The following is a 25,234-nucleotide window of genomic DNA, read 5'->3' as shown; positions in this document are numbered from 1 at the left end:
CCAGAGGAGACTGTCAGCTGAGCCTACTACTGTAAGAGATGAAAGCTAAAAAAAACTTAAAGGGAAAGAACAAACCTCCAAATTAAAAAAAGGGGAAACCAGCCAGACTGGGATGGAAGATGCCTTTAATCCCAGGGCTCAGGAGGGTGCAAACAAAAGAGAACCCAGAAACAAAGGGGAAAATGAAAAATGTCCCAAGCTGCTCATCAAGAACCCCATCATTTATCTGCACAAAATGGAGAAGTTAAAAAGGAAGAGTACAGTCTACCATGGAAGACAAAAGCTAACTCTATGAATGCCTCACTGTTCCTCCACTCCCTTCTTGTATAACCCAAACATATTTAAAAGATCTTTTCATCGGTCTGTCTGCCTGTCTGCCCGTCCATCCATCTGTCTGTCTTCCCGTCCACCCATCCATCTGTGGTGTGTTTCTGTGTTCAGGCATTTGTGACTCAGAGCACGTGTGGAGATCAGAGGGACAACTCTTGGGAGTCAGTTCTCCTGCTACCAAATGGGATGTTGGACAGAACTCAGACTGTTAGGTCTACACATAAACACCATGTCTCAGCACCAGAGGAATGCTTTCTTGATGATCCTAAGAACATCTATAAGATTGAAGGAAACCATTTTGTCCATTCTTAAATAGGTAAAAGAAATCAAGCCAAGTGTGCTGGTACCACACTTCATCTTACAGCTTAAAGCATTAAGAAAATCCACTAACCTTAAATTTGTTGGCTGCAGCATGGATCAGAAGAGGACCAATATGAGCAATACAGAGTGCCAAGGAATCACTTGCGAAGGCGTAGGGAGCCTGGCATGGTAGAATGGATTTACCTACTCAGAGTGGATGGTGGAGGAGGAGGGAAAGAAGCAGGAAGCTGCAAAACCATTTTCTGGTTGTTGTTTATTTTTTATATAACCAGAAAATAGTGGGCCATTTAATTAGGGAAGCCTACGACTGTCTTGGTTATAAGCTTAACATCATATAGGTAAATTAATTTTATATCCTATAATATAAAACATATGAAATGGAAATTTGAAGTCACAGTTGTATGTTGAACATGTCTGGAATATACTATTGTCTTGTCAGACATGTGTGTACTGTGCAGCACCCTTGGAATGGCTGTCTCCTTTCCTTGATAACGTTGTTAATGTGCTGAGAAAGGAAATTTGTGGGTATAGTGTGTGTGGTAGAAACCAGAGACCTGGGCGGGTCTCCTGTGATGGTAAATTAGCATGTGAATGTGTTGGTATTTCATATCTCCTTGTAGAAAATTTGCCTCCACATTTGAAGTTGAAAAGTCACTGGAAGGTATGCTATTAAGAATCACAACATGGCACTTTTAGACCTTTTACACATGTAAGAATTGTGTACAAACTGAAATGTCTGTGTATGGATCCCTAACACAACCTGTAAAAAAATCTCAATTAAAAAAACACATTCAGGCTGATATAAGTTCATTTCCCCTTTACTTAGCCTGGCCTCTCATGTGTTTCCACATGAGATTTCTTCAGACTCCTGCTTGCATAAAGTAGGCATCTCAGGTGGTTCCTCTGTTGCAGTACCTCAGGGGTGACATTTTGTTCCACACTTTAGGAATTCTGATCTGACTTGAATTTAGATCTCAGGGTGGAAACCAAGAAGGCCAGGCCTGAGGAGAAGCAGCATTCTCCTGCTTGGGGCTTCTCAGGAGAGATCACTGATGTTTTCATTGGCAATGATGCCAGCCAATGCCTGCAGGCAGATAGGGAAAAGCCAATCCTTGTGTGGGTGAGTAGTCATCTGTAGGGGTGGGAGGGACCAGCTGTCATGCCATAGGGCAGTGGGTAGAGGCCACTCTGTTGTAGGGCACAGGATGGGGAGAGAAAATGGAAAGAGGGCATGTCCACTGGCAAACATGTCTCCTCAGAGCTTAGGAGCTCTCTGTCCCCAGCCTCATTAGTCTTCACAAACATTTCAATCTAACGCTAAGGATTCTCTCTTCCCTTCTCCCTTATCTCCACCCCATACCTTTTCAACTAATGTCCTCACTTTAACAGTGTGGTATCACCACAAAAGGCTGTTAGAGTCCAGCCAACTGAATGATGAGGGTGTGCTTTATCATCAGCAGTTTGCCTATTAGAAATGTAGGAGAGAAATTTTGAGTTCAGACACACTTCAGTAAGTTATGTGGAGCTCGAGCCAAGACATCTCATTCCTGAAGATTTGTAACTGATCAGCATTACATTTCTTGGTTCTCCAGACTGAAAGTACAATAGACAGAGTCACTAAACTCCTTGCTTCTAATGAGTAGTGAGCCAGGGGTATCAAATATTTCGTTCCCTACAACTCATGCCACAGTCTCTTGGTGCTCTCTGTACTAACTAGAACCCTTAGAATTTGTAGTTTACTCAGGTAGAGAGTCAGTTCTAGAATCCTTAAAATCAGTTACACAAATCATCCTTAAGATTCAGTTCCTAAAAAAATTCAGTTCCTCTAGAGTCACTCTTGATATCAAAATTTGTATTAGTTGGAGTTATTTAGAGGGAGAGAATCAATAGGATATGCATATAGACATATGAGAGACGATTTATTAAAGGAATTGGCTCATGAGTTAGGACAGATGAGGAGTCTTGACAGATCATCTGTAGGCTGAAGACATTGGGATTCTCAGAGTATGGCTTAGTGTGAGTCTGAAGGCCTCAGAACTAGCGTGCGCGCTTGTGCCACTGGTATAAGCCTGGAATCCAAACGCAAGGAAGCTTACAGTTCTGATATCCAAAGCAGAAGCAAGCCCTACCTAGCTCTCAGGTGGGGATGCCTAAGGACCCACCCTCACTGGAGGAGAATTATCCCCACCTCGTCCACTCAAACTCACATGCTGAGCTCCTCTGGAAATACACTTGCCCCCATACCTAAGATAATACTTTGTGGGTTTGTGGGCTGTCCTTCACGCAGTCAAGGTAACCCTTAGTAGAATCAACGAGCAGGATGGACCTCTGCTTTGAGCTTCTGATTCTGGTGGACTAAAACGTGGATACTAACTGTCTTACTGTGTATTTGTGGAAGCTTATATTTTAATTCTCAGAATAAAAGCATGAACAGAAAATTCCAGACATTCTGAAGAACACCTATGCTCTCTGCCCAGACTTGAAATAAAATGGCTTCTTGAGGAGGGAAGCGGTGCTGGGACCAGGAGAAAAGTCAATGGAAGCTAAGGTTGGTGTCTTTAAATCCTCTCACACTAGAAACCTTTGAAGCGCCTTTCAGGAATTGCATTCCCCCCTAAAGCTCTTTCCATACAAATTTAGCTGCTGCCCTATTGTAACCTTTCCCATTGTTCACTAAATCTGGAGAACAAAAATACAGAGATGCTGTATCCGTGGGTGGGATAAAAAGCTGAGCCGAAGAATGTACTGAAATTTTCACAGCTCTCCAGTCTGAGCTTGGATCTGGAAAGGCCTTAAAGAGGGACCTAGATAGTCAGTGTCGTTGAGAAGTTGTCTTTCTTTTTTCTGGGAAAGAAATTCAAATTTTAAAATGTGTTTATATAGAAGCTAGCACATCTTACTCATTTGCTCTCCTTTTCAGCTCCACATCAACATGCTTTCTCTCTCTCTCTCTCTCTCTCTCTCTCTCTCTCTCTCTCTCTCTCAAACAGGAAAGATAGAATCCTCACTTCAGTGACTGTAATGAGACACCGCAGCCTTCTAGAATACCATTCTTTCAGAAAATATCAACTGGTAAGAGTTACAGAAATTAATTTGGAAACCCTTAATCTAGATTTCAGTGAGTGAGAAATAAGATCTTGTGGTGCCAGGTAAATAATCTTTCCCACTGAAATTACCACACAGCTTCCAAGATATTGATTTCTTCCAAACTCTGTTGCGATTTTGTTCTGAATGTTTCTAAAGCAGAACTTCAGATTCACGCTCAGATTGCTCTGCTGTGTCTTCTGAACACAATGTTAGCTCCCACGTGACCATGAGAATCCAAGGCAGCACTGTGGGCAGCAGGAGGTGGGCTCTTTCCCTATGGAAGCTGGGGACTGCAGTTGCTATCTATGCATTTCCTACTAAACAGTACAGGCCTTCTTCCCCAACGCTTTGCTAGATTAATGGTCAAATGGCAGTTCAGAGGTGATTTTTGTGTAGGCCACCTTAAGACAGTAAGTAGCTACAACTCAGATGCCCACTTGTGGTGACCCATTATAGAATCAGCTTCATGCACATTATAGACTTGCATTTAAATGCCCATATGTTGTTCAGTAACAAAATCTAATGAGTATATTAGATTATGTATGGAGTATGGAACAAGTGTGTTCAAATGTAAAAATCTAAAATAAAAACGAACACATAGGTTCCTTTCTTGTGCTAAGAAGAAGATGATGCTAAGCTACTGCAGAAGTGTTGACAGAGTTCAAAAGCCTCAGGAAGCACTGCTGACCAAATGGAGCAGAAAGCACACTTCACCGTTGTGCTCATAAGGAGAAGTTTGCTTTAATTTTATTCTATCTCCATATCCTGTTCTGTAGTTCTATAATATTTACAATAGTATTCATGGATTGGAGTAGAAGGACCGAGCTCTATGACGCCTTACCTGTGTTCTTACAGTCTTGTCTCATGTCTGTCAGGTTGGTTTGATTTGATTCTCATGGTATTCTCAAACAGAATCTTTGAACTGATTCAAGAGCCTGGTCATTTTGCAGATTTCCACATATATGGTATTCATCACTCACTTGGGGGCTAGGATGGAAGCTTGCTGTTGGTGGGTTCTAGGGCGTGCTAGACCAGCTAAGTACCACTGTGCCATGGTCTCCCGACTGCACTCACTCCACATTCTCTCCTTCTGCTCATCTTACAAAAGTTCTCAAGTCACTGGGCTTTTCCACTCACCAAACCTTACAAACCTTCCCTGAAACTTATTTACAACTCTCCTTTCTCTGGGACACTTCACATGATTACTAGAGTTTATGCTGAGTTCTTCCTCTTCCTGCTTTCCACTGGTTTGGAGGTATAAGTAGAATTATTAAATTTTCGTTTGTTGTTATAGAATGAGAAGGCATTTATAAGAGAGTCCCATTTCTCCTCCTCCTGTAGACCAGGAGCATTGAGTGTTTGTATATGGACATAGGCTCCCTCATCCAAGGGAGTTGTGGTTTCAGAGTTTATTAATCCCTACAAGGAAGGGTTTTCATTCTCAATTTGGTCTTTTAAAGGGAACTAATTAGGACTCTTTCTAGGATATGAAGGGGGGAGTCTGGTGCTTTGAAATCAGATTGAGGTAATATTACTGAGAAGAAAAATCATCATCTTCCTTTAAAATATTAAAGGTAACCAAGCAATGGTGGCGCATTTCTGTGGTCACTCTGGTCATTCTGGAGGCTGAGGTGGGAGACTCGTCAGTTCAAGGTATGTGGTGAGACCCTATCTCAGCAAAGGCTCTCAAAGACGAAACAAAAGAGAAGTGAAACAAGTCAACTTGCACATGAGCCTTTGTGGGAAATGTCTTTGCATATTTTTGGGGGTTAGACATAAAGGGGCACTGACTGCTCTGAGAGAAAGAGTGACCCGAGGGGCTCAGACTCCATGTTGAGGGCATCTATAACCACAGAGAGTGGAGTAGTTCCTAGAAGCCAAAAGGATCAGAGTCAAGCAATGCCAACTACAAAGCTCACTATGGACCAAGGATGTGACCCCTTCCCTAGGATTTCCCATGTCTTGTACAAATCTGGGGAGGGAAGACAGTCTTGAGACTTCATTAGGCTTCTATATAAACTGGTCACCCAGGAGTCTGAGGTTTAATTTTCTTGAGAAAAACAAGGAAATGGTTCACATATTTGAATGTTTAAGAATAAAGTTGTACTTTACACACATACTAGATAGTTTATAATGACAGTAAATTAATACCCTGTGCCTGTCTTACTGCCACAAGACAGCTCTACTTTACCTACTGCAAATACAAGTACAACTATAACTGTAACTGAAAGAACCCAGGTTGCTAAGTGGATCCCTGGCACTGTCCCACACATTCCCCCAGAGGGGTAGGTGTTCTCTTTGGTTACTTCTCCATAACTCTGTACAGACACTGTTGAGAATAAGTGGAGCTCAGGGCTCATTTGCTCTGAGGTAAGCCTACCAGTTGTTCCAGGAGGTCCTTCTAGTCCCTGGTGGCCCACATCTGTTCTTCCTCTTGGGTTTTGTTTTTAATTTCCTTACCCTCTCATTAGTTAATAACCATGGCTCTGTCTTCACCATGAACTTATGGTTTAAAGCAATTGGTTTATGAATTTACCTCACTTCTTTTAAACCACACTCATCTGTTTATTATTTCTGATCTATGTCAAGTTATTCTCAACTTCCTGACTCCATCTGTCCTAAGAAATATTTTACTAGGCCCTTCTGCCACTGACGATTCAGTGGACGCCCAAGATGTCGAGCCACGTTTATATGAAAGGGAAAGAGACACCCAGTCTGGGAAGTGAGGTAGAAAATTATCAGGCTCCACTCTTGCCTGAGCCAGGGAAGCCAGTGCTTGGTAGTAGATGCTAGAAGCTATCTATCAATGGGTGTTGACAACCGCTCTCTATATTTATGTTAACAGTGTCGGGGATTGTTTAGAATATTTTCACTTGCCGGCCACTGGGTGTCCTCATTTACAAAGTAAATATGCAACATTTAGTGCAGGTCACCAGGGAGAATAAAAGCCACTAGTCTTCTCTTTGGCTTTTCACATACTGGGTCTAAATTTATTGCTAAACTCACAACCAGGTTGTATATTAGTAATGTTTAAAAGTTTTCAGGTCAAACTGTTAAAAGTTTTTAAACCAAAAACAAGTTATTCAGTGTCCAGACAGGAATTTAAAAGGCTATTTCTTCACAGAAGGGACTGTAATCCAGCCATTAGAATGAGCCCTTATTCCTCTGAAAACTGGCACGAGACTGTGACTGATCTGCAGAGATCCAGCATAGAGAAGCAGAGAAGTTCTTAATTTATTCTCAAAAAGAGAGAGAGAGAGAAAATACCAAATATCTCTATGGGATATTTGTTAGATTCTTTTTTTTTTTTAATCTTGACTTTTCTGAAAACTAATTAAAAATAATAATGAGAAAGATAAAATATGTCCTTTGTCTGAGAAGCCCAAAATAATGTAAAAAATAGCACAACGTGCTGGGTCAGCATCATGACTATTAATCATTTCACATTTAAAGCCAGAGAACAGAGTCGGGCCTTTGTGGACCAGTTATTTCATCTATAAATGAAGACGTTTATGCTCCATGGGGTTGTCTTGGGAGAAGCCAAGCAGAGTCCTAAGGCACACTGGGCTCCTGGGATGAGAAACTGCACATGAGAGGGGCTGAGGACATTAATAACATTCTGTGGTTGCATCACAGCTGTGGATGACTTCTCTCTGATGGCAGATAGGAATCAAGGCCAAAGCTTGTACAGCCAACAAATATTTCCTGGCTTGGTCATTCCAGGGCTCTGAGGTCGACATGCTCTTGCAACCACTTTCTATGTGTGCTGATCTTATTTTCTGCTTTTCCACAACTCTCCCTGTCTCCTCACTTTGCTTATAGTAATGAAGGAATTCTTTCCTTTTCATGCCAGAAAATATTTCTGTCCTACAATCCTGCTAATTCCTCAAAGTGGAGACAGAGCTACTATTAAGAGTAGAAGGGGACTTGCCTTCAAATGTCATACTTGGCTAATTAGCTAATCTTTCTCAAAAGTAAACTTCACTGGGATAATTTTTTCACTAGTGTACATCTCTGCTTAATTATTATTCTTTGGCATGTCATTTTTGGTATATAAATTATCAACATGATCCTGTGCCATAACTGGTAATTTATACAGATAATATCAGGGAAAGAGGAAGCTCTCTGAGCTATTCACTGCTTTTCAGAGACGATCTTGGCTTTGCTGGCTTTGCTTACCAGGCCTTTTTGTTTGTAAAAGACCACCCACTCCTGCTGCCAGGACAGCAATCTATGGCTCTTAATCAATAGTTAAGTGCACAACAATGCACAATAGCTGGGTCACTCTCATCCTGTGACTGTATAAAAGCTTCACAATGCCTTTGCAGTAGATGGAGAAGTCTCCACTTTCGTTTAAAGATCTTTAAGTTCCTAGGATTGAGACTATTTTCCAAGTCTTTAATTAGTAGAGTCATGTTTGAACTACTGTAACCTCGGAGACACAGATCTGCAGAGTCCTTCTGATCATATTTTATCCTAAGAGCTTTCCCACTTTGGCTTCCTTGGTTTGCTCCTCTAATTTCGCTTTCAGAACTTCTTGAGGCTCGGTGACTGAACACTACACAGCACGGGCCTTATCTGATGTGCCGGCGCCTGGTGTGGCCTAAGACACACTGGTGTTTTGTTCCTCCAGTACGGAACTGATGTTCTGAAACCTAGACTCCAACACAAAGCAGATCATTAGCTCATTTAAGTGTCTCTTTCTTTCCTCCCAGCCTCCTCCTACCCACCCCAATACTTCCTTAGTCTTATGTACTGGCAGCAGATGGCAACCATATTCCAAAGCTGAGTATATACAAAATCATGCCATGGAGAACAGAGTGGCTTCAAAGTTAGCCTTTCTATTCAAGTGGGATGGCAGAGACTTCTGGAACAGGGGACTCATCTCTCGTTCACTTAATCCTCTATTCATTCAGCTAGGAATTTGTTTTCTTACACATCTTTCTACTGTGCGGCCAGTTGAAGGAGGGTGGGTGTGAAGCAACTCTCTTGAGGGCCCCTCCAGCAGGAGGGCCCTAAGATTCTATGCCAAGCTCTTATTTGCCTGGCCCAGCTCTGCCTGCTGTGGATCCAATCATGCCATTCCCAGGGGAGGAGCTCTGGAGCACTGTGTGTGGGGGCTGGATTTCTCAAGAACCGTCTCCTTGCTATACTAACAGTCATATGCTGCCTTCGCCAGACAAAGAAGGCAAGATGATGAGACAAGAAAGAATGGTTGGGGCTGCACAAAACTGTACCCCATTCAGCAGTGATGGAAAGCAGAAGTGGGGAGATCTTTCCTTTTAGTTATTGCAAGGTTTTCTAGAGCTTTCACCCAATCATCTGTTTGAGCATCTTGTGAAGAACATCTATTTCCATATCTATGTAAAAACAGGCACCAGATTATATTACGAAGTTGACCTTAACCCTGCCATATTGCTATTAAAATCAAAACATGTAGCGGTCTTTGCTCAAGAGAAAGCACTCTGTTTTCCCAGCATACAAACCTGAGGGTATCTGGGATGCTGAGTGGAAAAATTCAATTCAATTTTATAGCCCTGCAATATGCTCAGTAGTACAGCTCCCTGAGCTGCCCTATCTCCTTAGTCATCCATTCTGCAAACACTGGCTGAACATCTACTATGGCTAAGCACTTTACTGGATCCAAGAGATGAGGAAGTGGACAACAGCAGAGTTCTGCCTGGATATAACAGGCATTCAACATTTTAGCTGGGGCTGACCATTCAGCGGCACAGCAACTGCCTAGCGAGTGTGAGGCAACAGGTCCGTTTCCCAGAATGACAAAAATGAATGTATGAATAAGTAAATAATAAATTATTAAAATAAGGAGTTACAAGAACTGGCAAGGAGCCTTTGAGATGGATCAGTGGATGGAGATACTTGCTACTCCAGCTGATGACCTGGGTCCAACCCATGCCTCCATACGATTGAAGAAAAGAACTCATAAGTTATCCCTGGCTTCTACATACATGCTGTGGAGTATGTATGTGCCCCTTCCTCACATGTAATGCTTTTTTTTTTAAGCTGCCAGAGCATGGATGTTATGGCTAACCCCTTTCTGACTGGAGTTTAGGCCTGCTCCAAGGAGGGAACTCATGCTGATACAGTAAACCTTGTCCAGAGCTTGTGGCTGGGAGACCATCGGTCCTAGGGAAACACACTCCCATCACTCGGATAAATGGACATGTGGTCAAACTCCCTTTTAAACAGTCATGTTTACACACACAGATCAGAGCTGCCTTCATCAGGGAGATTTGTTTTGCAGTAGGCAGTGGTTAAGCAGACACAAGAGAGCTGAGACTTCAATGGGACATCTACCGCCCTCTTCAAGACTCAGAGAACATCATCAAAGGGAAGAGCCAGAGGACTGGAAGGTGTGTCGCAAAAGTGGTATTCTAGAGATGGCATATCATTGCAACAACAGGTACCCACATCAGTCCTCTACAAGAGTGCGTGCCTCAACATCTCTTCATGGTCAGAGGAGGGGCTCATGAGACTCCATGATTCTCTAAGGAACTACTGATAATGATGACCAGAGCTCCATGACATAACCTGTCACCAATGCCCATACAAGAAACTGTAACTAAACTTACAGAGTCATAACTACACACAAAAGACATTAAGGAGGGAGGGGGGCATTGCTGGGATTGAACAGTTTCAGAAGGAGAAGGAAAAGGATGAGAAGGTAATCGGTGTGTGCATGTGTGAAATGACTAAAATTCATTATATACACATATGAAGCTCTCAAATATTTTTTAAAGTATATATATATATATATATATATATGCATCCACATATACTTCTAAGATTATTTGAGAGCTATATATTATTTAAGAATACATTATTAATATTAAAAATTATATGGCACACACATATACTGGCTATGTTATTTGAATAACAGGAATAGTTCACCTTGCAGTGCTGCTTCTGACTCTTCAGATGCTCTTACTGAGGGTTTGGACCCCTGCTACCAAAACTATTCTGTCTTCACCTTCCTTCTACTGATAGACTGGCTCCCTTCTTGGCTACAATACTGAGAGTTCAGATTGCCATGCTGCTGCTGCCTCTTCTTCTTCTTCTTTTTTTTTTTTTTTTTTTCCTTTTGGGTGGGATGGTAACTGTGAGGATCGTTACTCTGTGAGCTACACATATATTTTCTCTGTAAATATTGTACCATCTAATTTGCGTCTTTGGATTCTGCTGATTAGCCATCAACATGTGATTTAAGAAATTCTGCATGCAAGATGCAGAACTCATGACTCAGTAAGTTATCATTTTAAAGCTCTGACTTGGGATGTATACAGACTTGCACATAATCTGCTTTGGCTTTCAATCTGCAGCTATTACGGGAAGATTTGAAGATCAAGTTCCTCCATGTGTGTCCTTGCAATTCTACACCCACCAGCAGAAACACTCAGGAAGAAAGAGAAGCAAATGTCTAAAACCTCTCCACATACTGCCCAAGCTATGTGAGTACCACAGGACAGGAAGCAGGGACAAAGTCAGCAAGCCTCACTGAATTTATTCTTCAGGTTTTATTTTCCTCCTAACTATTGCAAACTGTCTCAGAAATGAAAATGGTACCCAAGCCAGGTAACTGAGAATAATTCTCATTTTCATCAAACACATTTACTTTTTCTAAGTGCACCTGATTTTGAATGATCTCAAAATACTCTAAAGTCATCATGAACACTGTCTTTTTAAGATGTATATGTATGTGTGTGCACATACATACATATACATACACAATACATGTATACATACATACATGTATACACACACATTTTTGCTTGGATTTCTCTCTGCAGAAGGCTCTGTGATATGGCAGAACAATGGTCTGCCTGTTTTAAGGCTTGATCTATGATATCTTCATGAATCTGGACATGGGAAGCTTACACGGGGTGTGTGCAGGCTGACATCTGAGGGAGAGAGTAAACCTCTCCATTCCATTTCCCATTATTTGAAACAATCTCACTGATTCGAATGCAGGTGAGCACCAGAAACTCAGTTGGATAATGTTATCATTCAACACTATCATATTATTTTTTAAAGCTTTCTCACACCAAGAAAAAAAGACATTTGGAAGGCTTTTTTGTTTTAAACTTTTCTGAGTACCAGATAATTTCCTTATCTATGACGTGGTGTTTTTATAAGAATGCTGACAGTGTATTTGACATAGACTGGGTACTTATGAAATATTAGTCCTTTTCCATTTTAAGTAAAGTAAATCAACAAATGTAGAGGTGTCTTGTTTGTTTGTTTGTTTGTTTGGTTTTTTTAGAGGTCAAAACAACCACCAGAAGATTAGTGGAGGCTTCCTGATCCACAGAGACCTGAATCCAGAAGGGGCACCTGAAGGCATTTCTTCTACAGACTGAGGTTTTTGACTTTCAGTGGCTCTCAGGAAGTTTGGCCCCTGATACAACTGTCATTTAGGTTGCTTGAATTCAAGTCGACATTTTCTTCATTATCTAAGCCACCCAAATGGACACTAAGCATAGCAGTGCCACCTGCCTGTGACCCTCACGCTCCAGAGGAGGAGGCAGAAAGATCCAAGGTTCAAGTCTAGCCTGGACCGTGAGATGCTGCTTAAAAAACAAAACAAAACAAAACAAAACCAAACCCAAGAATAATAAAAGTGGAAGCAATTGAAGGTAAGGAAGAGGAAGAGGAAGAGACACTAGCTGAAGGTCAAAGCCACTGGTGCTCGTGCTGTTTTGGAGCTTTCCATACAACCCTGTACCTAATCTTTCTTTACAATAACCCATGGGACATGTATATTATGAATGTGTAGATACCATGCATACAAGGAAATCACAATAGAGGATGGTAATTAGAAGTACGTTAAACTGCATTCATAGACTAAAGTCCATGTATAACTAGACCATGGCATTGAGAAAACTCTTCCTGAACAACACATGATATCAATCTTAGCCCACAAATAACACACCCAAGAAATAGCTGTAGAACAGTGGTTCTCAACCTGGGGGTCTCCACCCATTTGGGGATCACATATCAGATAGCCTGAATATCAAATATTTATATTCTGATTCCTAACAGAGGCAAAATTACAGCTACGAAGCAGCAGCAACAACAATTTTATGGCTGGGGGTCACCACAACATGAGGAACTGTATTAAAGGGTGGCAGTGCTAGGCAGGTAGGAACCACTGCTGTAGCGTCTGTTACCAGACCTTCCTCACGCTTTATCAGGAGTCATGCTGGATTTGAATGTTTGCATAGGACTTCTTGCATTTGACTTAACACTTGGAGCAAAGGTTCAAGGAGACAGATACTGACTAGGATATGATCTGGACACACTGCTCTTTCCTTCTCTGAATTCTCTGACCCCATGTGCATGCGTTCTCTTCTCAGGGAGCTCACAGACCTGAGAGAGCTTCACTTTCTGGAACAGTGGGGTCTACGGCCTTTGCATCTACTTTTTTCTTTCCAGTGGGACAGGGCCAGAAATATCCTTGCCGAAAGTGCTTATAGGAGGCAGGTGTGCTGGAGAACATTTATCAATACCGTCTCTCTCTCTCTCTCTCTCTCTCTCTCTCTCTCTGTATTTGGGAGCCTGTTGGAGCCGAATGGGGTGACGGATCCACTGGACCTGAAGCTACAGAAGTTTGTGAGCGGCCCAGTATGTGTGCTGGGAACAGAAACATGGGGAGGTTAATCTGGTAATCACACCTTGAAATCCCTAATGTGGTGTCTTAGCACACAAGGTTTAAACAAATCCTTGCCCCAAATGATGAAGCTGGGGATGCCTCGGGATGCTTGACCCGGAAGAGTGTGTGCTATTACTGGTAACTATGTGGCCATTTGTACAGGCTCCCTCAGGAGAGGAACGCACTGTAAAGGATTCTGTTTCAAATAACTGGTTTGAAAACTGTTAGAAGATTTCAATACTTCTGGTATCTGATACTTCTCCTCAGCTAAATGTTCAGATGAAGTGGGTATAGGTGAAGTCTTCCACAGAAGACATCCTACAACTCTTAGAAAACATTAGTTTTCATTCAGCAGAAAGGAAAGAAAGCGGTGGGCAAAGGGCAGGTGTGATCACTGCCTCACTGGGCTGTGCACTCACATCCCCACTATGGATGGATCTAGTTCCCTCTCACTGGACCTTCCATGGAGGAGTCCTCCTTCCTATGTTTGTTTTTTGAAACTCTGGCCTCGTAAGGATACTCAGGATCCCACCTTTCCAGTTCTTTAACATTCTTTCATTTACCATTTATCTTGTTTGTCCCCGAACTCCTCTGCATGGAAGGGTGTGTGTGTGAGAGAAAGAGAGTGGGGAGGCTGCTTCTGCTCTCATGACAGGCAATTTCCAAAGCCTGAGGTGACCTTCGCACTGTCTGTCCTCTGCTGTCTGTAGCGCACTCATTCCCTCCCTTATGCCCTCGCTCTCCTGGCTTTCTCCTCTCTCAGATCTCTTTTTGTTTGTCTCCTTTGAAGATTCTCTGTTCTCTTCTTATCACTCAGTGTAAACATTCCTCAGGTTCTAGTTCCCCCTTTTTCTTTCTACGAAGTCTTTGAAGTTTACTCCTGTATTTACGGCATAAATCATGGCCTCTTGTCCAAAGGGCTTCCTACCCCTACGCTTCAATATTTCTCCTGTAATCTAGGACCCCGTTTCTAACTCACTGTTCTGTTTCTACTGGGAATGTCCCCGTGTTTTATGTTTTGTGCTGTACGAAATAATCTCTATTCTAATCTCTGAAATCTGCCCCTCCCTTTGCTGGGGATTGAACCTAGTACCTTGTGCATGGCACACACACCCTCGTCACAGCTCTGTCTTTGGGGGTGGGGAGGTCACTTCCTTAGGTTGCTTGCTTGTTTGTTTGTGTTTGTGGACTTTGACTGTAGGAGTCTTGAACTTGTGATCTTCCTGCAGTAGCTTCCCCAGTGGCTTGGATTGTAGGCCTTTTCCACTAGGCCCAAATCCCTAAATCTTCGGTTTTGCTACCTTGTTGGAGTCATCTCTGAGAAGTTTCCTTCTCAGTCTGTGAATCTACCTCCCCTGGTCTCTACTCCTATCTCCAGCTCCCTTCAGGTCACTAAAGTGTGAGCTACTGACAAAGTCTCTTGGGTGCTCTCCTCTTCCAGTTAGCTCCTCCCACCCCTCCCTGCGCCACATACTGGCTGCTGAATTAGATCTTATCTACACAGAGCTTTGATGGTGAAAAGGCCCTTAAAAACCCTTCCTGAGGGTTTGTAGTTTTGAACTCGGGTGCAAACCTGTCATTCTTTACCCTAATGCCTCATATTCAATGAAATTATGTTCACCTTTCAAAAGAGGTCAATTGGAACTTCTTCAATAAACTTAGTGAGATGTTAATGGATAATAGTGTATTTCATAACCATTCTGAGTTCTAAGATAATGGTGGCTTGAAGACATAGACTCAATATTAAGGTTCCTGGCTCTGCTAGTTTTCATTTTTGGGTACTCATGGAACTCAGCAAAACTCCACATGAATACACACATACATGTACTCTACATGTAAGGCCTGAACAAGTGCATGGATGCCGAGGTCATGGTTCAAGGATGAATTTTGAACCACCCTGTCAGGCAGCCATCCTTTCTCATGGTAATTCCTCTCCTTTACAAGAATCCAAGTCTCCAAGCCCTGGAGAAGCTTGTAAGACACTGTCTCGCGGAACACCTGGCCTGAGGCCCTCTGCCTTTAGAATACTCGGTCACCGACTGGTGACCAGTCCTGAGTCTGCCCTTCACTGTAAGCTCTCTCGGAAGTAGACTTGGACCAGGTGCCACAATCAGTGAATGGAAGAAAAGAGACTACAAAGATGTAATTAAAAAGAAAAAGTATGACCTTAAACACAATAAATACAAACTCCAGAAAACCAGAGCAAGAAAAAGACACCAGCACCACCACCAGCAGAGCTGCACTCTGCACCACTCAGACCCCTGAATAAGAGGTGTGTAACAGGCAATAACAACAACTCTAAAGATAGCACTTGTTAACCAGCTCACATGTTACTTCTTCAAAAAGGGAAAGCCTCTTTTAAAGAAATGAAACCCACATATATTCAGCTAATGGAATGGCAGAAACTCAGTTTACACAGTTTGGAATGAAATGAAGGTAAACGCTCAGCTCCTCGTAGCACTCGGAAGAGAAAGAACTCGGGTGTTCTGGAGGCAGCCACAGCTCCTGGTTACAGTACAGATGCCCTATTTACTACTTAATTGATATATAATTTATCAGAAAATGAATTATCCAGGCCATAGGATAGTAACTATCGTGCTTGTTACCCCTCTTTCCATTTTGGCCGCATTTCTCCTGCAAATTAGTGTGACCCCAAAATGTTTTCAGGATTGTCCAACTTGTCCTAAATTCCATAAATAACTCTTTCAGAGGATGCTGTTTTTTGCCATGTCTCTATTACGGTTCTTCACAGATGGACCATTTTTGTCCTTGCAAGGTCTAAGAATAACTCTTTCAGTTATCAAGACATACCAAAATCCAGTTCAGCTGCCCCTGTGGGATCCCAGTTAGTTTGGACACATCTGCTGAGATACACGCATCGGAATCCAAATGAAGTCTTTGTTTGATTATACATTTTGAACATTTATAGAGGTTTTCTGGGGCCAAAATGTTTTTCATTTTTCTGGCACACCAAACAAAGATCTTCAGTTACAAACATTGCTTTCTGAGCACCTCCAACAGAAACCCAATCTTTCCATGTGAACAGGTGCCTCAGGAAGTTTTTGGAAGGTTTTATACTGAATCAGCTTTCCGACTGGAAACTTTCTGAACACGCAGTCAGATTTGCCAGAGAGGCCTTCAAACTCCTTGAGCAGTCAGTTCTCACTCACACAGACATACATTCACACTTAGAGACAGCCCAAGTACAGCAAGTCAGAGCTCTGGAAGACTGAAGTTTCTTTCTTAAAGGTTAAATACCATATGCAACCAAACTGAGCAAAAGGGAATGCATGACGGGGAACAATGAACAAATAGCAGGAGGGGCCTCACTGAGCATGCCCCGCTGGAGGCTGTGCTGGGCCTTAAGCCACCACATATCTTTCCAGGGCAGTTTTTATGTCTCCTGATTTCCACTGCACACCCAAGCCCTTGCATTTCCAAACATTTTGCCATAATGTATTGCAAATAATTCTGTTTACTCAGAAACCTGTTCAGTTATTTTGAGACATGCCCTTCCTAACACAAATGGGTCAACCAGAGTAATGTGTAGTGGGAGGAAAAACTATGTCTGCTGCGTGAGGGGTTCTTTTGCAAAGCCCACCTTTTACCTGAACTCTTTACAAATGCCTGCCCCCTCATCCCCCCCAGTTTGAAAACAGATGCCAGTCATTAGAAAATAAACCAACCTTTAATTTCTGAAGCCTAAAGAGTTAGGAAATCACTCCTCCACTGGCCAAGCCTGGAATTCATGGGGGGGGGAAAAATCTGCTTTCAAGTTGTTCTTACGGCCCAGGAGCAGATGCTCCACGGTGGCCAGAAACCTTTGTCTCCCCCACTTAGCAGATTCCTGGCCCTCTATCAGGACTCAGAGGTTTATTTGCAGGGATGAATCATTTCCTTCAGAGTCTCCCTTACCCTATTTACATGCATGCAGATTCCTTCCATTTTGTTTTCCCCCTACAGCGTTACTAAGGAATTAATTATCTAGAGGAACAGGAACATACAGTAAGTACATCTGAGATCCACGATGGGACACAGTATGTCATCTATTAGGCCTGGCTAAGACCAGCAGCTGATGCTAAATGGGAAGGAACATGCACCAAATGTTTTTTAATCACAAAGTTAGTAATTAATTGCTCTTTAAAATACATTTTATGCTTCTTTCTGTCTGTGTACATGAAATGCACATTTATTACATGCCAAAAATTACAACATTATGGTCTAAATGTGACTGGCACGGAAGTCCGGAAACCAGAGTTAATGTCCCCACAGCAACTTTAATCCTGTCTGTGTGCACATGTAGAGCATGTAGGATAATACATAGAGATGGTTTGGGGAGGGTGCTAAAGGCTCATGTCCTCAACTGTGGTTACTGAAGAGACACAAAGGATAAAGGCTGCTCCTCTCCACATATGTCCTCATGCCAGTGTTGTGTAAGCACGGGCTAGGATGCTGCACTCACTCAAGGGGACAGTTTCTGTTGCTGTGGGAACCTGAACTTTGCATTTCCTGACTTGGGGGTAATTAAAATGTCAGCCTTAATGTGGCATTAATGGAGTTTGCCATAAAAATCCTCTTTGTTTTGTTCTCTCAGAAATTGCTTAAAAGTTCAAAATGATCCAAGTGTACTAAAAATTTAATCACAGGGCCTTGGATGAGTGAAGGGAAAAGGGGGGGGGGAGAGAGAGAGACAGAGACAGAGACAGAGGAAGGGAGGGAGAGAGAGAGGGAGGGAAGGACAGAGGGAGGGAGGGAGGGAGAGGAGGGGGGAGGGGAAAGGAGGAAGGACAGAGGGAGGGAGGGAGGGAGAGGGAGAGGGAGAGAGAGAGAGAGAGAGAGAGAGAGAGAGAGAGAGAGAGAGAGAGAGAGAGAGAGGGAGAGGGAGAGGGAGAGGGAGAGGGAGAGGGAGAGGGAGAGAGAGAGGGAGAGAAGGCAGGAGATAGGAAAGGAAGAGCCCACGGTCTCCTCGACAGCAGGCAGCCCCATCAGCACCATGCTACCTACACAGCTAAACTTAAACCCACCCACACAACAGTTTGCTACTGTGTAAAGGTTAAATTAAAAATAAATAAAAACTGTTAATGTGTAAATGCATCTTGGCAAGGACAGAAAAACCAGACAGTCTGACGAGTCCAGCACAAAAACACTGGAAGGTAAGTGACCACGGATGTCAGCTTCCGGCTTCCGATGACAGAAACTAATGCAGATCTACAGCAGGAGCATCGAGGACCACTAAAGGGAGAAGCCCTTCCTCCTACCATGGGAGCCCTCATGGGGCATGGGGGGACACAAGTGGAAGGAATATGCAAGTGAAAGTTGTGGTTGCGTCTGTCACATGAGCATGACTGTGATGTGCTACACGCGAGAGTTGTCAGGACAGGCTTCGTCTGCTCTCCTGACTGCTTAGTCCTGCTTAAGTCCTTGAAGGGAGAGCTTGGCTCCACTCAGCCCGTTAGGTGGGTTAAGTGCTCTGTCAAACACCTAGGGCTCTTGCACTCTTTCCATCCCCAAATTCACCGTAATGCCTTCTATTATTGCCATCTGAATTTGCTTGCCATTACGCTCTCAGAAATGGTGGAGAGGTGACAAGCCCCACAGAGATGGCAGAATATTGCTGAGAGGAAATTGTGTTGGGAAGTGCACCGCCAAACAGCATGCATTTCTGTGGCAAGATAATAGCAGCATCTCAATAAAGCTACTTCTGCTTTTGAACATCACTAGCTCTTTGGGCAAGGAGGAAGTGCCCAGCACAGTGGAGTACACTGCCAACTGATCATTAAGACCATTTAAGCTGCTGGACTGACCATCTTTACTTTGGTGCATGCAGAAGCCACGTGGCTTGCCACCTTTCCTAGTTACAGCAGAGGTCACTTCTCGTCTGTGGGCAAGATTTGTCAGGTGACCACATCACCATGACCAGTAGCCACTCATGTCCAAGGTGCCCGTGGATAGCCAGGAATGCCATTTTTTGTGCGCTGAACCATGAGTTCTGCATGCTCAGAAGAGCAAATTTAAAAACACTCATTGGCATCTACACGGGTGCACTGCAGGCAAGGCCTTCCTAGTTAGGTGTCAGGTTTCTCAGTTGTCTCATCTGTAAATTGGGAGGAACCATGCTGATGGACTGGAAGTGGGCATTAAGTCATGACTAAGAATAATTTTGCTAAGCACACAACAAAACAAAAAGGTGCTGTGGAAATTCAAGCGCTTGTGAAAGCTTAGAACGCCACATACTGGTAGAACGTTCCTCAAGTTAAAGGGACTAACAAGTCAAGGGCACTATTTTTAAATGCCCCAAATCTGTTCATTCTAAATAGGAACTGAATATTTTACCTTAAAGAAATTAGGCTTTTAAATTAATCTATGGTAAGAATGACATTTGAAAGTAAAAGAAAAAAAATCTTCTTGAATGCAAGAAGAGCATCCAAAAAATGTAACAGCTTAAAATAAACTCCTTTCCTGTCTTCTCTCAGGCAACCTCCAAATGGACAGATTTCTGTGAATCTTTCCTAAAAACAATTTTCCCCTCAGTGTAGGCTCAAATCAGGACAAACTACAATCCAAACACGTTTGGAGAGAACTATAACCAATTTCAACAACAGGTTGGTGCAGAGACTTACACATCTTAATGGCAAAATCAAAGTGACTTTCTAGACAGCTGGAGATTAGGTGTCTCCTCCTGGTTGGGTCTCTTTCCAACTGCATTCAGACACCCCATTAAGCTCTGCTCTTCTGGCTTCCAAGGGGTCTGCAGTGACAGCATTGTCCTGCTGTTCCTTCTACATATGCTAGGCTAGTAGGGCACGTAAGGCCTAGCCGGAGGATGCTTGCTGTACAGTACATGAAGCATTGTGCTTTTCCACTCGGAAAGACATTCATTTGGTTTGTAGCAGCTTTCTGGGCTACGGCCATCCTAGGCAGTCTTCCCCATAGGTATGGCAGAAAGCCAGGCCAGGAAGGTGTACACACTGAGGCTCCAGGCCTTTCACCAGCTCCAAAGGCCACTTTTCTGGAAGGCAGGGGCAGTGTAGTGTGCACATGTCTATGGGCATCGTGCCAGGCTATTTTCAACTTCTTCCTGTAATTACTGTTAGGCTGGAGACTTCCAGGCAAGAAAGATGACTAGGTGACTACCAAGATGCTCCAGGGACCAAGTCCCTGCTTCTGCCCCCTGTATCTAAACAGAAGCGGTAAGTCTGATGGTACAGATCACTTGGCCTTAGAAACTTGGATCTCACTTTGTTCCCATTCTCTAGTGACAGTTGAGTGTGGCTACAGCCCAGCCCCTGCCCCAGCTCAAACCCCCTATCTAGAGGCTAAGATGGCAAAGTGAGTGGGGGAGGGGTCTCCTAGAGCCACTCACCTTTGTCCTACTTGCAGAATTTTATATTTCTTCTGCCAGAAAATAATAGCAAGAGATTTGGAATCTCATTTCCTAATGGAGATTTCTTTTTTTTCCTTTTACCTTTCCTTTCCTCTTTCCTTTCCTTTTTTAAAAATTTTGTCTGTGAGGAGCAGGATGAATGGAGTCCTTTTTGGTAATGAAGCTTTCCTGGTCTATTTAACTCACTCCCCTCTCTGCCTGTTACCAGCCATCCTGTGGAGAGAGCAGTTCCCAGAGCTGTTGGGCATCTTAGCTAACAGGAATGCTGTGTCGGTTGGTATTGTCAACATGTGCTCCTCTCTCAAGTGCCGGGTTACACTTCAGACACGAAAAACAGCCTCCTCACGTGATCTATCAACTTCCTTAAAATAGAATTTAAGAAGTGACTTCTAGATTAGTGAGAAGATGGCAAAAATAAACAGCAAAGAAGTGATTTCAATAGTGACGACTTGCATTAAGTGCCCATTTCCAAATTTAGCCCGTAGGCAGTTTTTTTTAATTAAAAAATATTTTTAACCTGCATTCTTATTGGCTATGCGAAGTCTGGGTGGCTTTTGAATTCTTGGAAGCCATTCTTTTTTCTTCTGTAAATGTATGCCATCCTTTAACCACTTCAAAATAAATTAAGAACTGGAAAGACCGAAATTCAGCCAAGCTACATGAGACTCCAATAACTAATGCAAAGCTGACTTGGGTTATGTAATTTGGAGATGGCTGTCTCCTTGTGTCTCACTGGCCTTCTGAGGTCCATATTTGGTTATTCCACTTAGTAACGGTTGGTCGAAGTGCTGTTACCGAGAGCAAGAACACCAGGAAGTGGCATATTACTTCTTTTCTTGACTTAATGTGTCGAAAGAGAATAGGGTCACATGCAATTAATCACCAATCGGAGGCCAAGTGGCTGGTTACCTGGCTTTAAAATATTCTCTGGCTTTGAAAATATATAGATGCTGGTTGGATCAAAATGGTGGGTGGCATGCTACTTTTGGCTACTTTGGAAGACCAAATGGAAACAGCTTGCTCTGAATGCAAAACAGCCAGAACCCTGGGGTGGGGTGGGGGGGTGGGGGGAAGCATGGCGCCAAGCTTAGGGAAGACACCATCACCTCACTGCGGTACTCACAATCAGATGACCCGGTGTGAGCGTGAGAGTTTGTCAGTGAATGTGTCGAGTGGATGAGGGCTGGGGCTGGAGACAAAACAGCTTCAAAGTTCAGGCAGGGAAGGGCCGGCTTGGCGCTGGATCCGCCCGGCTGAGTAATCTCATTCTCCTCAGATGCCTTCTGGTTTTCAGCTGTCTTGGGTTTCTTCCTGAGAATAAACAAAGGGCCCTTTGAAGGAACTGACTGCATATTTGGGAAAAGGCATTTTTAGAATCTGTTAAAGATAACTTGATTTTTTTTTTTCTGAAGGGGGATGGGAGGGAGTCCAGTATGTCCCTTGTTTTAAAACAAGCTGATTCTTGTTTTTTTCCCTCCAGTAATGGCCTAACTGGGAACACACGAAAGCATATGGGCCAAGCAAACAGCACCACATTTGGACTCTGTTGGCTGTATAAAAAGACCCTGTCCCAGAACTTTAGACAGCTTGAGCTACGTATGGCTGACATTATCCAAGCAAGCATCCTTTCCCCCCTTAAAGAGTTTTAACATGGTCTGGAAAAATACTAGTGGAGGTTTACCGTTCTAGCATTTGTCAGGACGCTTAGAGACAGGACCCGTGGAGTAATGGGAAGAGCACTGGACTGGGAGTCAGGAGACTTGAGCTATGGAACTAGCTGTGCCTGCAACTTGCTGTGTGGCTTTGGGCACCTCACTTCACCTCTCTGGGCTTCAGTTTCCTCATCTGCAAAATAAAGGGCTTGGATTAGAAGGCCCTACACGCTCCTTCTAGCTTTAAATCTGTTACTATTAGTTTTATGTGAAATCAACACAGAATTTCAAATCCCAGCCTCCATCTGCAGGCTGTCCAGAGGAAGGGGTAGAGGCAGAGGTGACTGTAAAGTAGGAAGTGAAAAATGATTAAGATGGTGTAGGTTCTAGGAGGCAAAGATGAATGGTGTCTCACACATACCCTTCCCTCTCTCTCTCTCCGTCCCAGCCTTAAGATTCTCCGTGCTCTTTGGTTTAGTATAGGCTCCCAGAGTTTAGGAGCATGACTGGTATTTATGTGCCTTCTGAGAAAGAGATTGCTGATAGGGAGTAGAAAGGTGGTGGTGTGATTTAGTCAGGAACAGAATGTGAAATAGTTCAGCTCTCAGTCAGCCCAGGATCCTTTTCCCTGTGACAATCAATGGTAACTAGCAAATCGGCATTTATGTAGCACATGGACACCAGACACCCCAAAAGGGATGAGGTCCTCCTTGAACACGTCCCCAGTTTCTGTGGCTTTGTGTCTTTTTCTATCACTATACTACCATAGAGTATGGGTTTCTTTTTTTCCCTTTTTGGATAGATTATGTGTGGTACATAATCTGTTGTAAATTGCTGTGTTTCCATGTTCTCCTTGTTTCTATGAGCATGGCTTTGGACTTGTATACAGAATATTTCATATTGAAATGTGTTGTACTGGGTAGTCAAATCTGCCCTCGCAGAATATGGTGTTATGATTAGTATGCTGTGTTTTTAGTCCAACAGGTTGTGAAATCAAATCTGTTTCTTCAGAGGGCATGAGGCAGAGACAGCGTGGTAAAGATTAGGATGGAGTTGGGGGCTTTCAGATATATTTCTCAGTGTGGAGGAAGCCAACATAACAGAAACAAGCTGAAGTGCCTTATCCATTGCTGAATGGGGGGCTGGGGCTAACCCTCAAATCCTGTGCCTATCAGGACCCCAAAGGATCTGCTCTTCTGGTTTTTCAGATTCAGAAAGAATTCAAAATCAAAGTCTCCACTGTCTAACTGCCCCCTCCCACTGTCTGTTTCTCCTGGGAGAAGCAGTGCTTCCTCTGAGGTGTCTGTTTCTGGTACTGGGGCCTTCCATCGGCTGGAAGCCCCTTGCTAACTTTTCTCTTGCCCCGTGGCCAGCTTGCCCTGTGGTCCTCACCAGCCTGCTCCCTCTCCAGACGGCAGCCTCAATGCTTTCCCTACTGAGCTGCTGCCCCTGACTTGCTCTCTGTCCTCCAAGACCCTAGCTCTGCTGCTTTGCAGTCACTAGATCCCGCAGCACCGTGGTAGCCTGGAATCTGAGGACAGTTCCTTATCTGCCCTACCTTATCTCATGGGCCCTGTGTATTGGCTGCCTTGGTGTGCGTTTATCATTCGCAGGGGTCTGGAATGTACACTCTTGGCTCTTTACCTTTACTCATTACTGCCCTTGCTTTGAACTGCCTTTTCTCATCTCTGCCTATGAAATGAGAAGAACCTTCCTTCACACTTATTAAATGCCGTCTCCATGCTAGACTGCTGCGACTCCCCTCTTTCAGACAGGATGGCTCCTCTGGGCAGCACTCCGAGATCCCTCAGTGGTTGCAGGATTCCTGCCTTACTCCCTAACAGTTCCGTGCTACTGGCTCTCGGAGAGAATGGGCTTTCTGTGGAAGGGGCGTGTCTTAGCAGTTGTCCCATTTCTGGAGTTCATCCCTTTCTTTACTCCGCCTTTCTGCTCCCCTCCCCCACTCCCCCATCCACACACTCCGTACAGAGACTAAGTGGCTGTGATGTGCCACAGAGGCTGAGCAATCTGGGTCCTGTCCTCCTGGGGTTACTGCCTTTTCCATAATTCCATACTGTGAACCATATACACAGCAGCCACTTACGAACTGTTTGCTGACGGAATTAAATAGAGCTGAAATTTAAATATACTTGGAGACCAGTCCCAGTTTGAATCTCAATTAAGCTTCCTCGTTTTATGCGGCAAGGGAGTCAACCTGGATCTGTTGCTTTTTCATTGATTACAAGAATGGCTGGTCCTTGTAATTCATCTAAATATAGGGACAAAACACCAATGGCCATCTTTATGTAGCAGAAAAGAAAATGGTCTCTATGCTTACAGACAAGGCCTCAGCTAGCTTTCGCCATGTGGTTCATGGAATTAAGAGCACGTTCTTGCACCAGTGTACTGCCAAGCCACCCATGGGGTCTAACCCTGGAGAAATTGTATTCTGTGCCCCACCTTATGTCCAGGACCACCTTTGGTGGCTGCCCATGGCCCAGAGACGTTGTAGCCACCTCAGCAAGTAGAACACATTCAAACCCAACCTGCCTGGCCCCTTCCCTTCCTTGCTTCCTGCCAGTTCACTTCTCCTCTTACCACGGCAGTGCTCCAATGTCACAGACCAGAGCACTGCACACTGTCCGTTGGAGCACTTCCTCTCCCATCCCAACCTCTTTTATAATTCTCTGGGATTCCTTTTTCTGAAGCCAAGAAGCGTTAACACAAAACAGCAGTCTGTCTGACATGCACAGGTGCTGTTCTATGACCCATTTTTTTTCAGTTTGTGGT

General features: G+C 43.6%; 1 protein-coding gene across 23 annotated transcripts in view; it reads right to left on the bottom strand.

Annotated features, from left to right (window-relative positions):
• Zbtb20 (zinc finger and BTB domain containing 20) overlaps nucleotides 1-25,234 on the bottom strand; it is a 751,404-nt gene that overhangs the window by 42,233 nt on the left and 683,937 nt on the right. For 18 of the 23 annotated variants that reach the window (XM_029470523.1, XM_029470521.1, XM_029470520.1 and 15 more), the window contains one exon: nucleotides 21,916-22,103. In XM_029470523.1, the coding sequence (XP_029326383.1) occupies nucleotides 21,916-22,103 (188 nt within the window). Of the gene's footprint in view, nucleotides 1-21,915; nucleotides 22,104-22,473; nucleotides 22,638-25,234 lie in introns of all 23 variants that reach the window. The other 5 variants (XM_029470536.1, XM_029470535.1, XM_029470537.1 and 2 more) reach the window with 1 other exon arrangement.

Source organism: Mus caroli, chromosome 16 (assembly GCF_900094665.2).
Source record: "Mus caroli chromosome 16, CAROLI_EIJ_v1.1, whole genome shotgun sequence".
NCBI lineage: Eukaryota > Metazoa > Chordata > Mammalia > Rodentia > Muridae > Mus > Mus caroli.
Note: the sequence above shows the minus strand (reverse complement) of the source record. Positions and strands in the feature narration are given on the sequence as shown.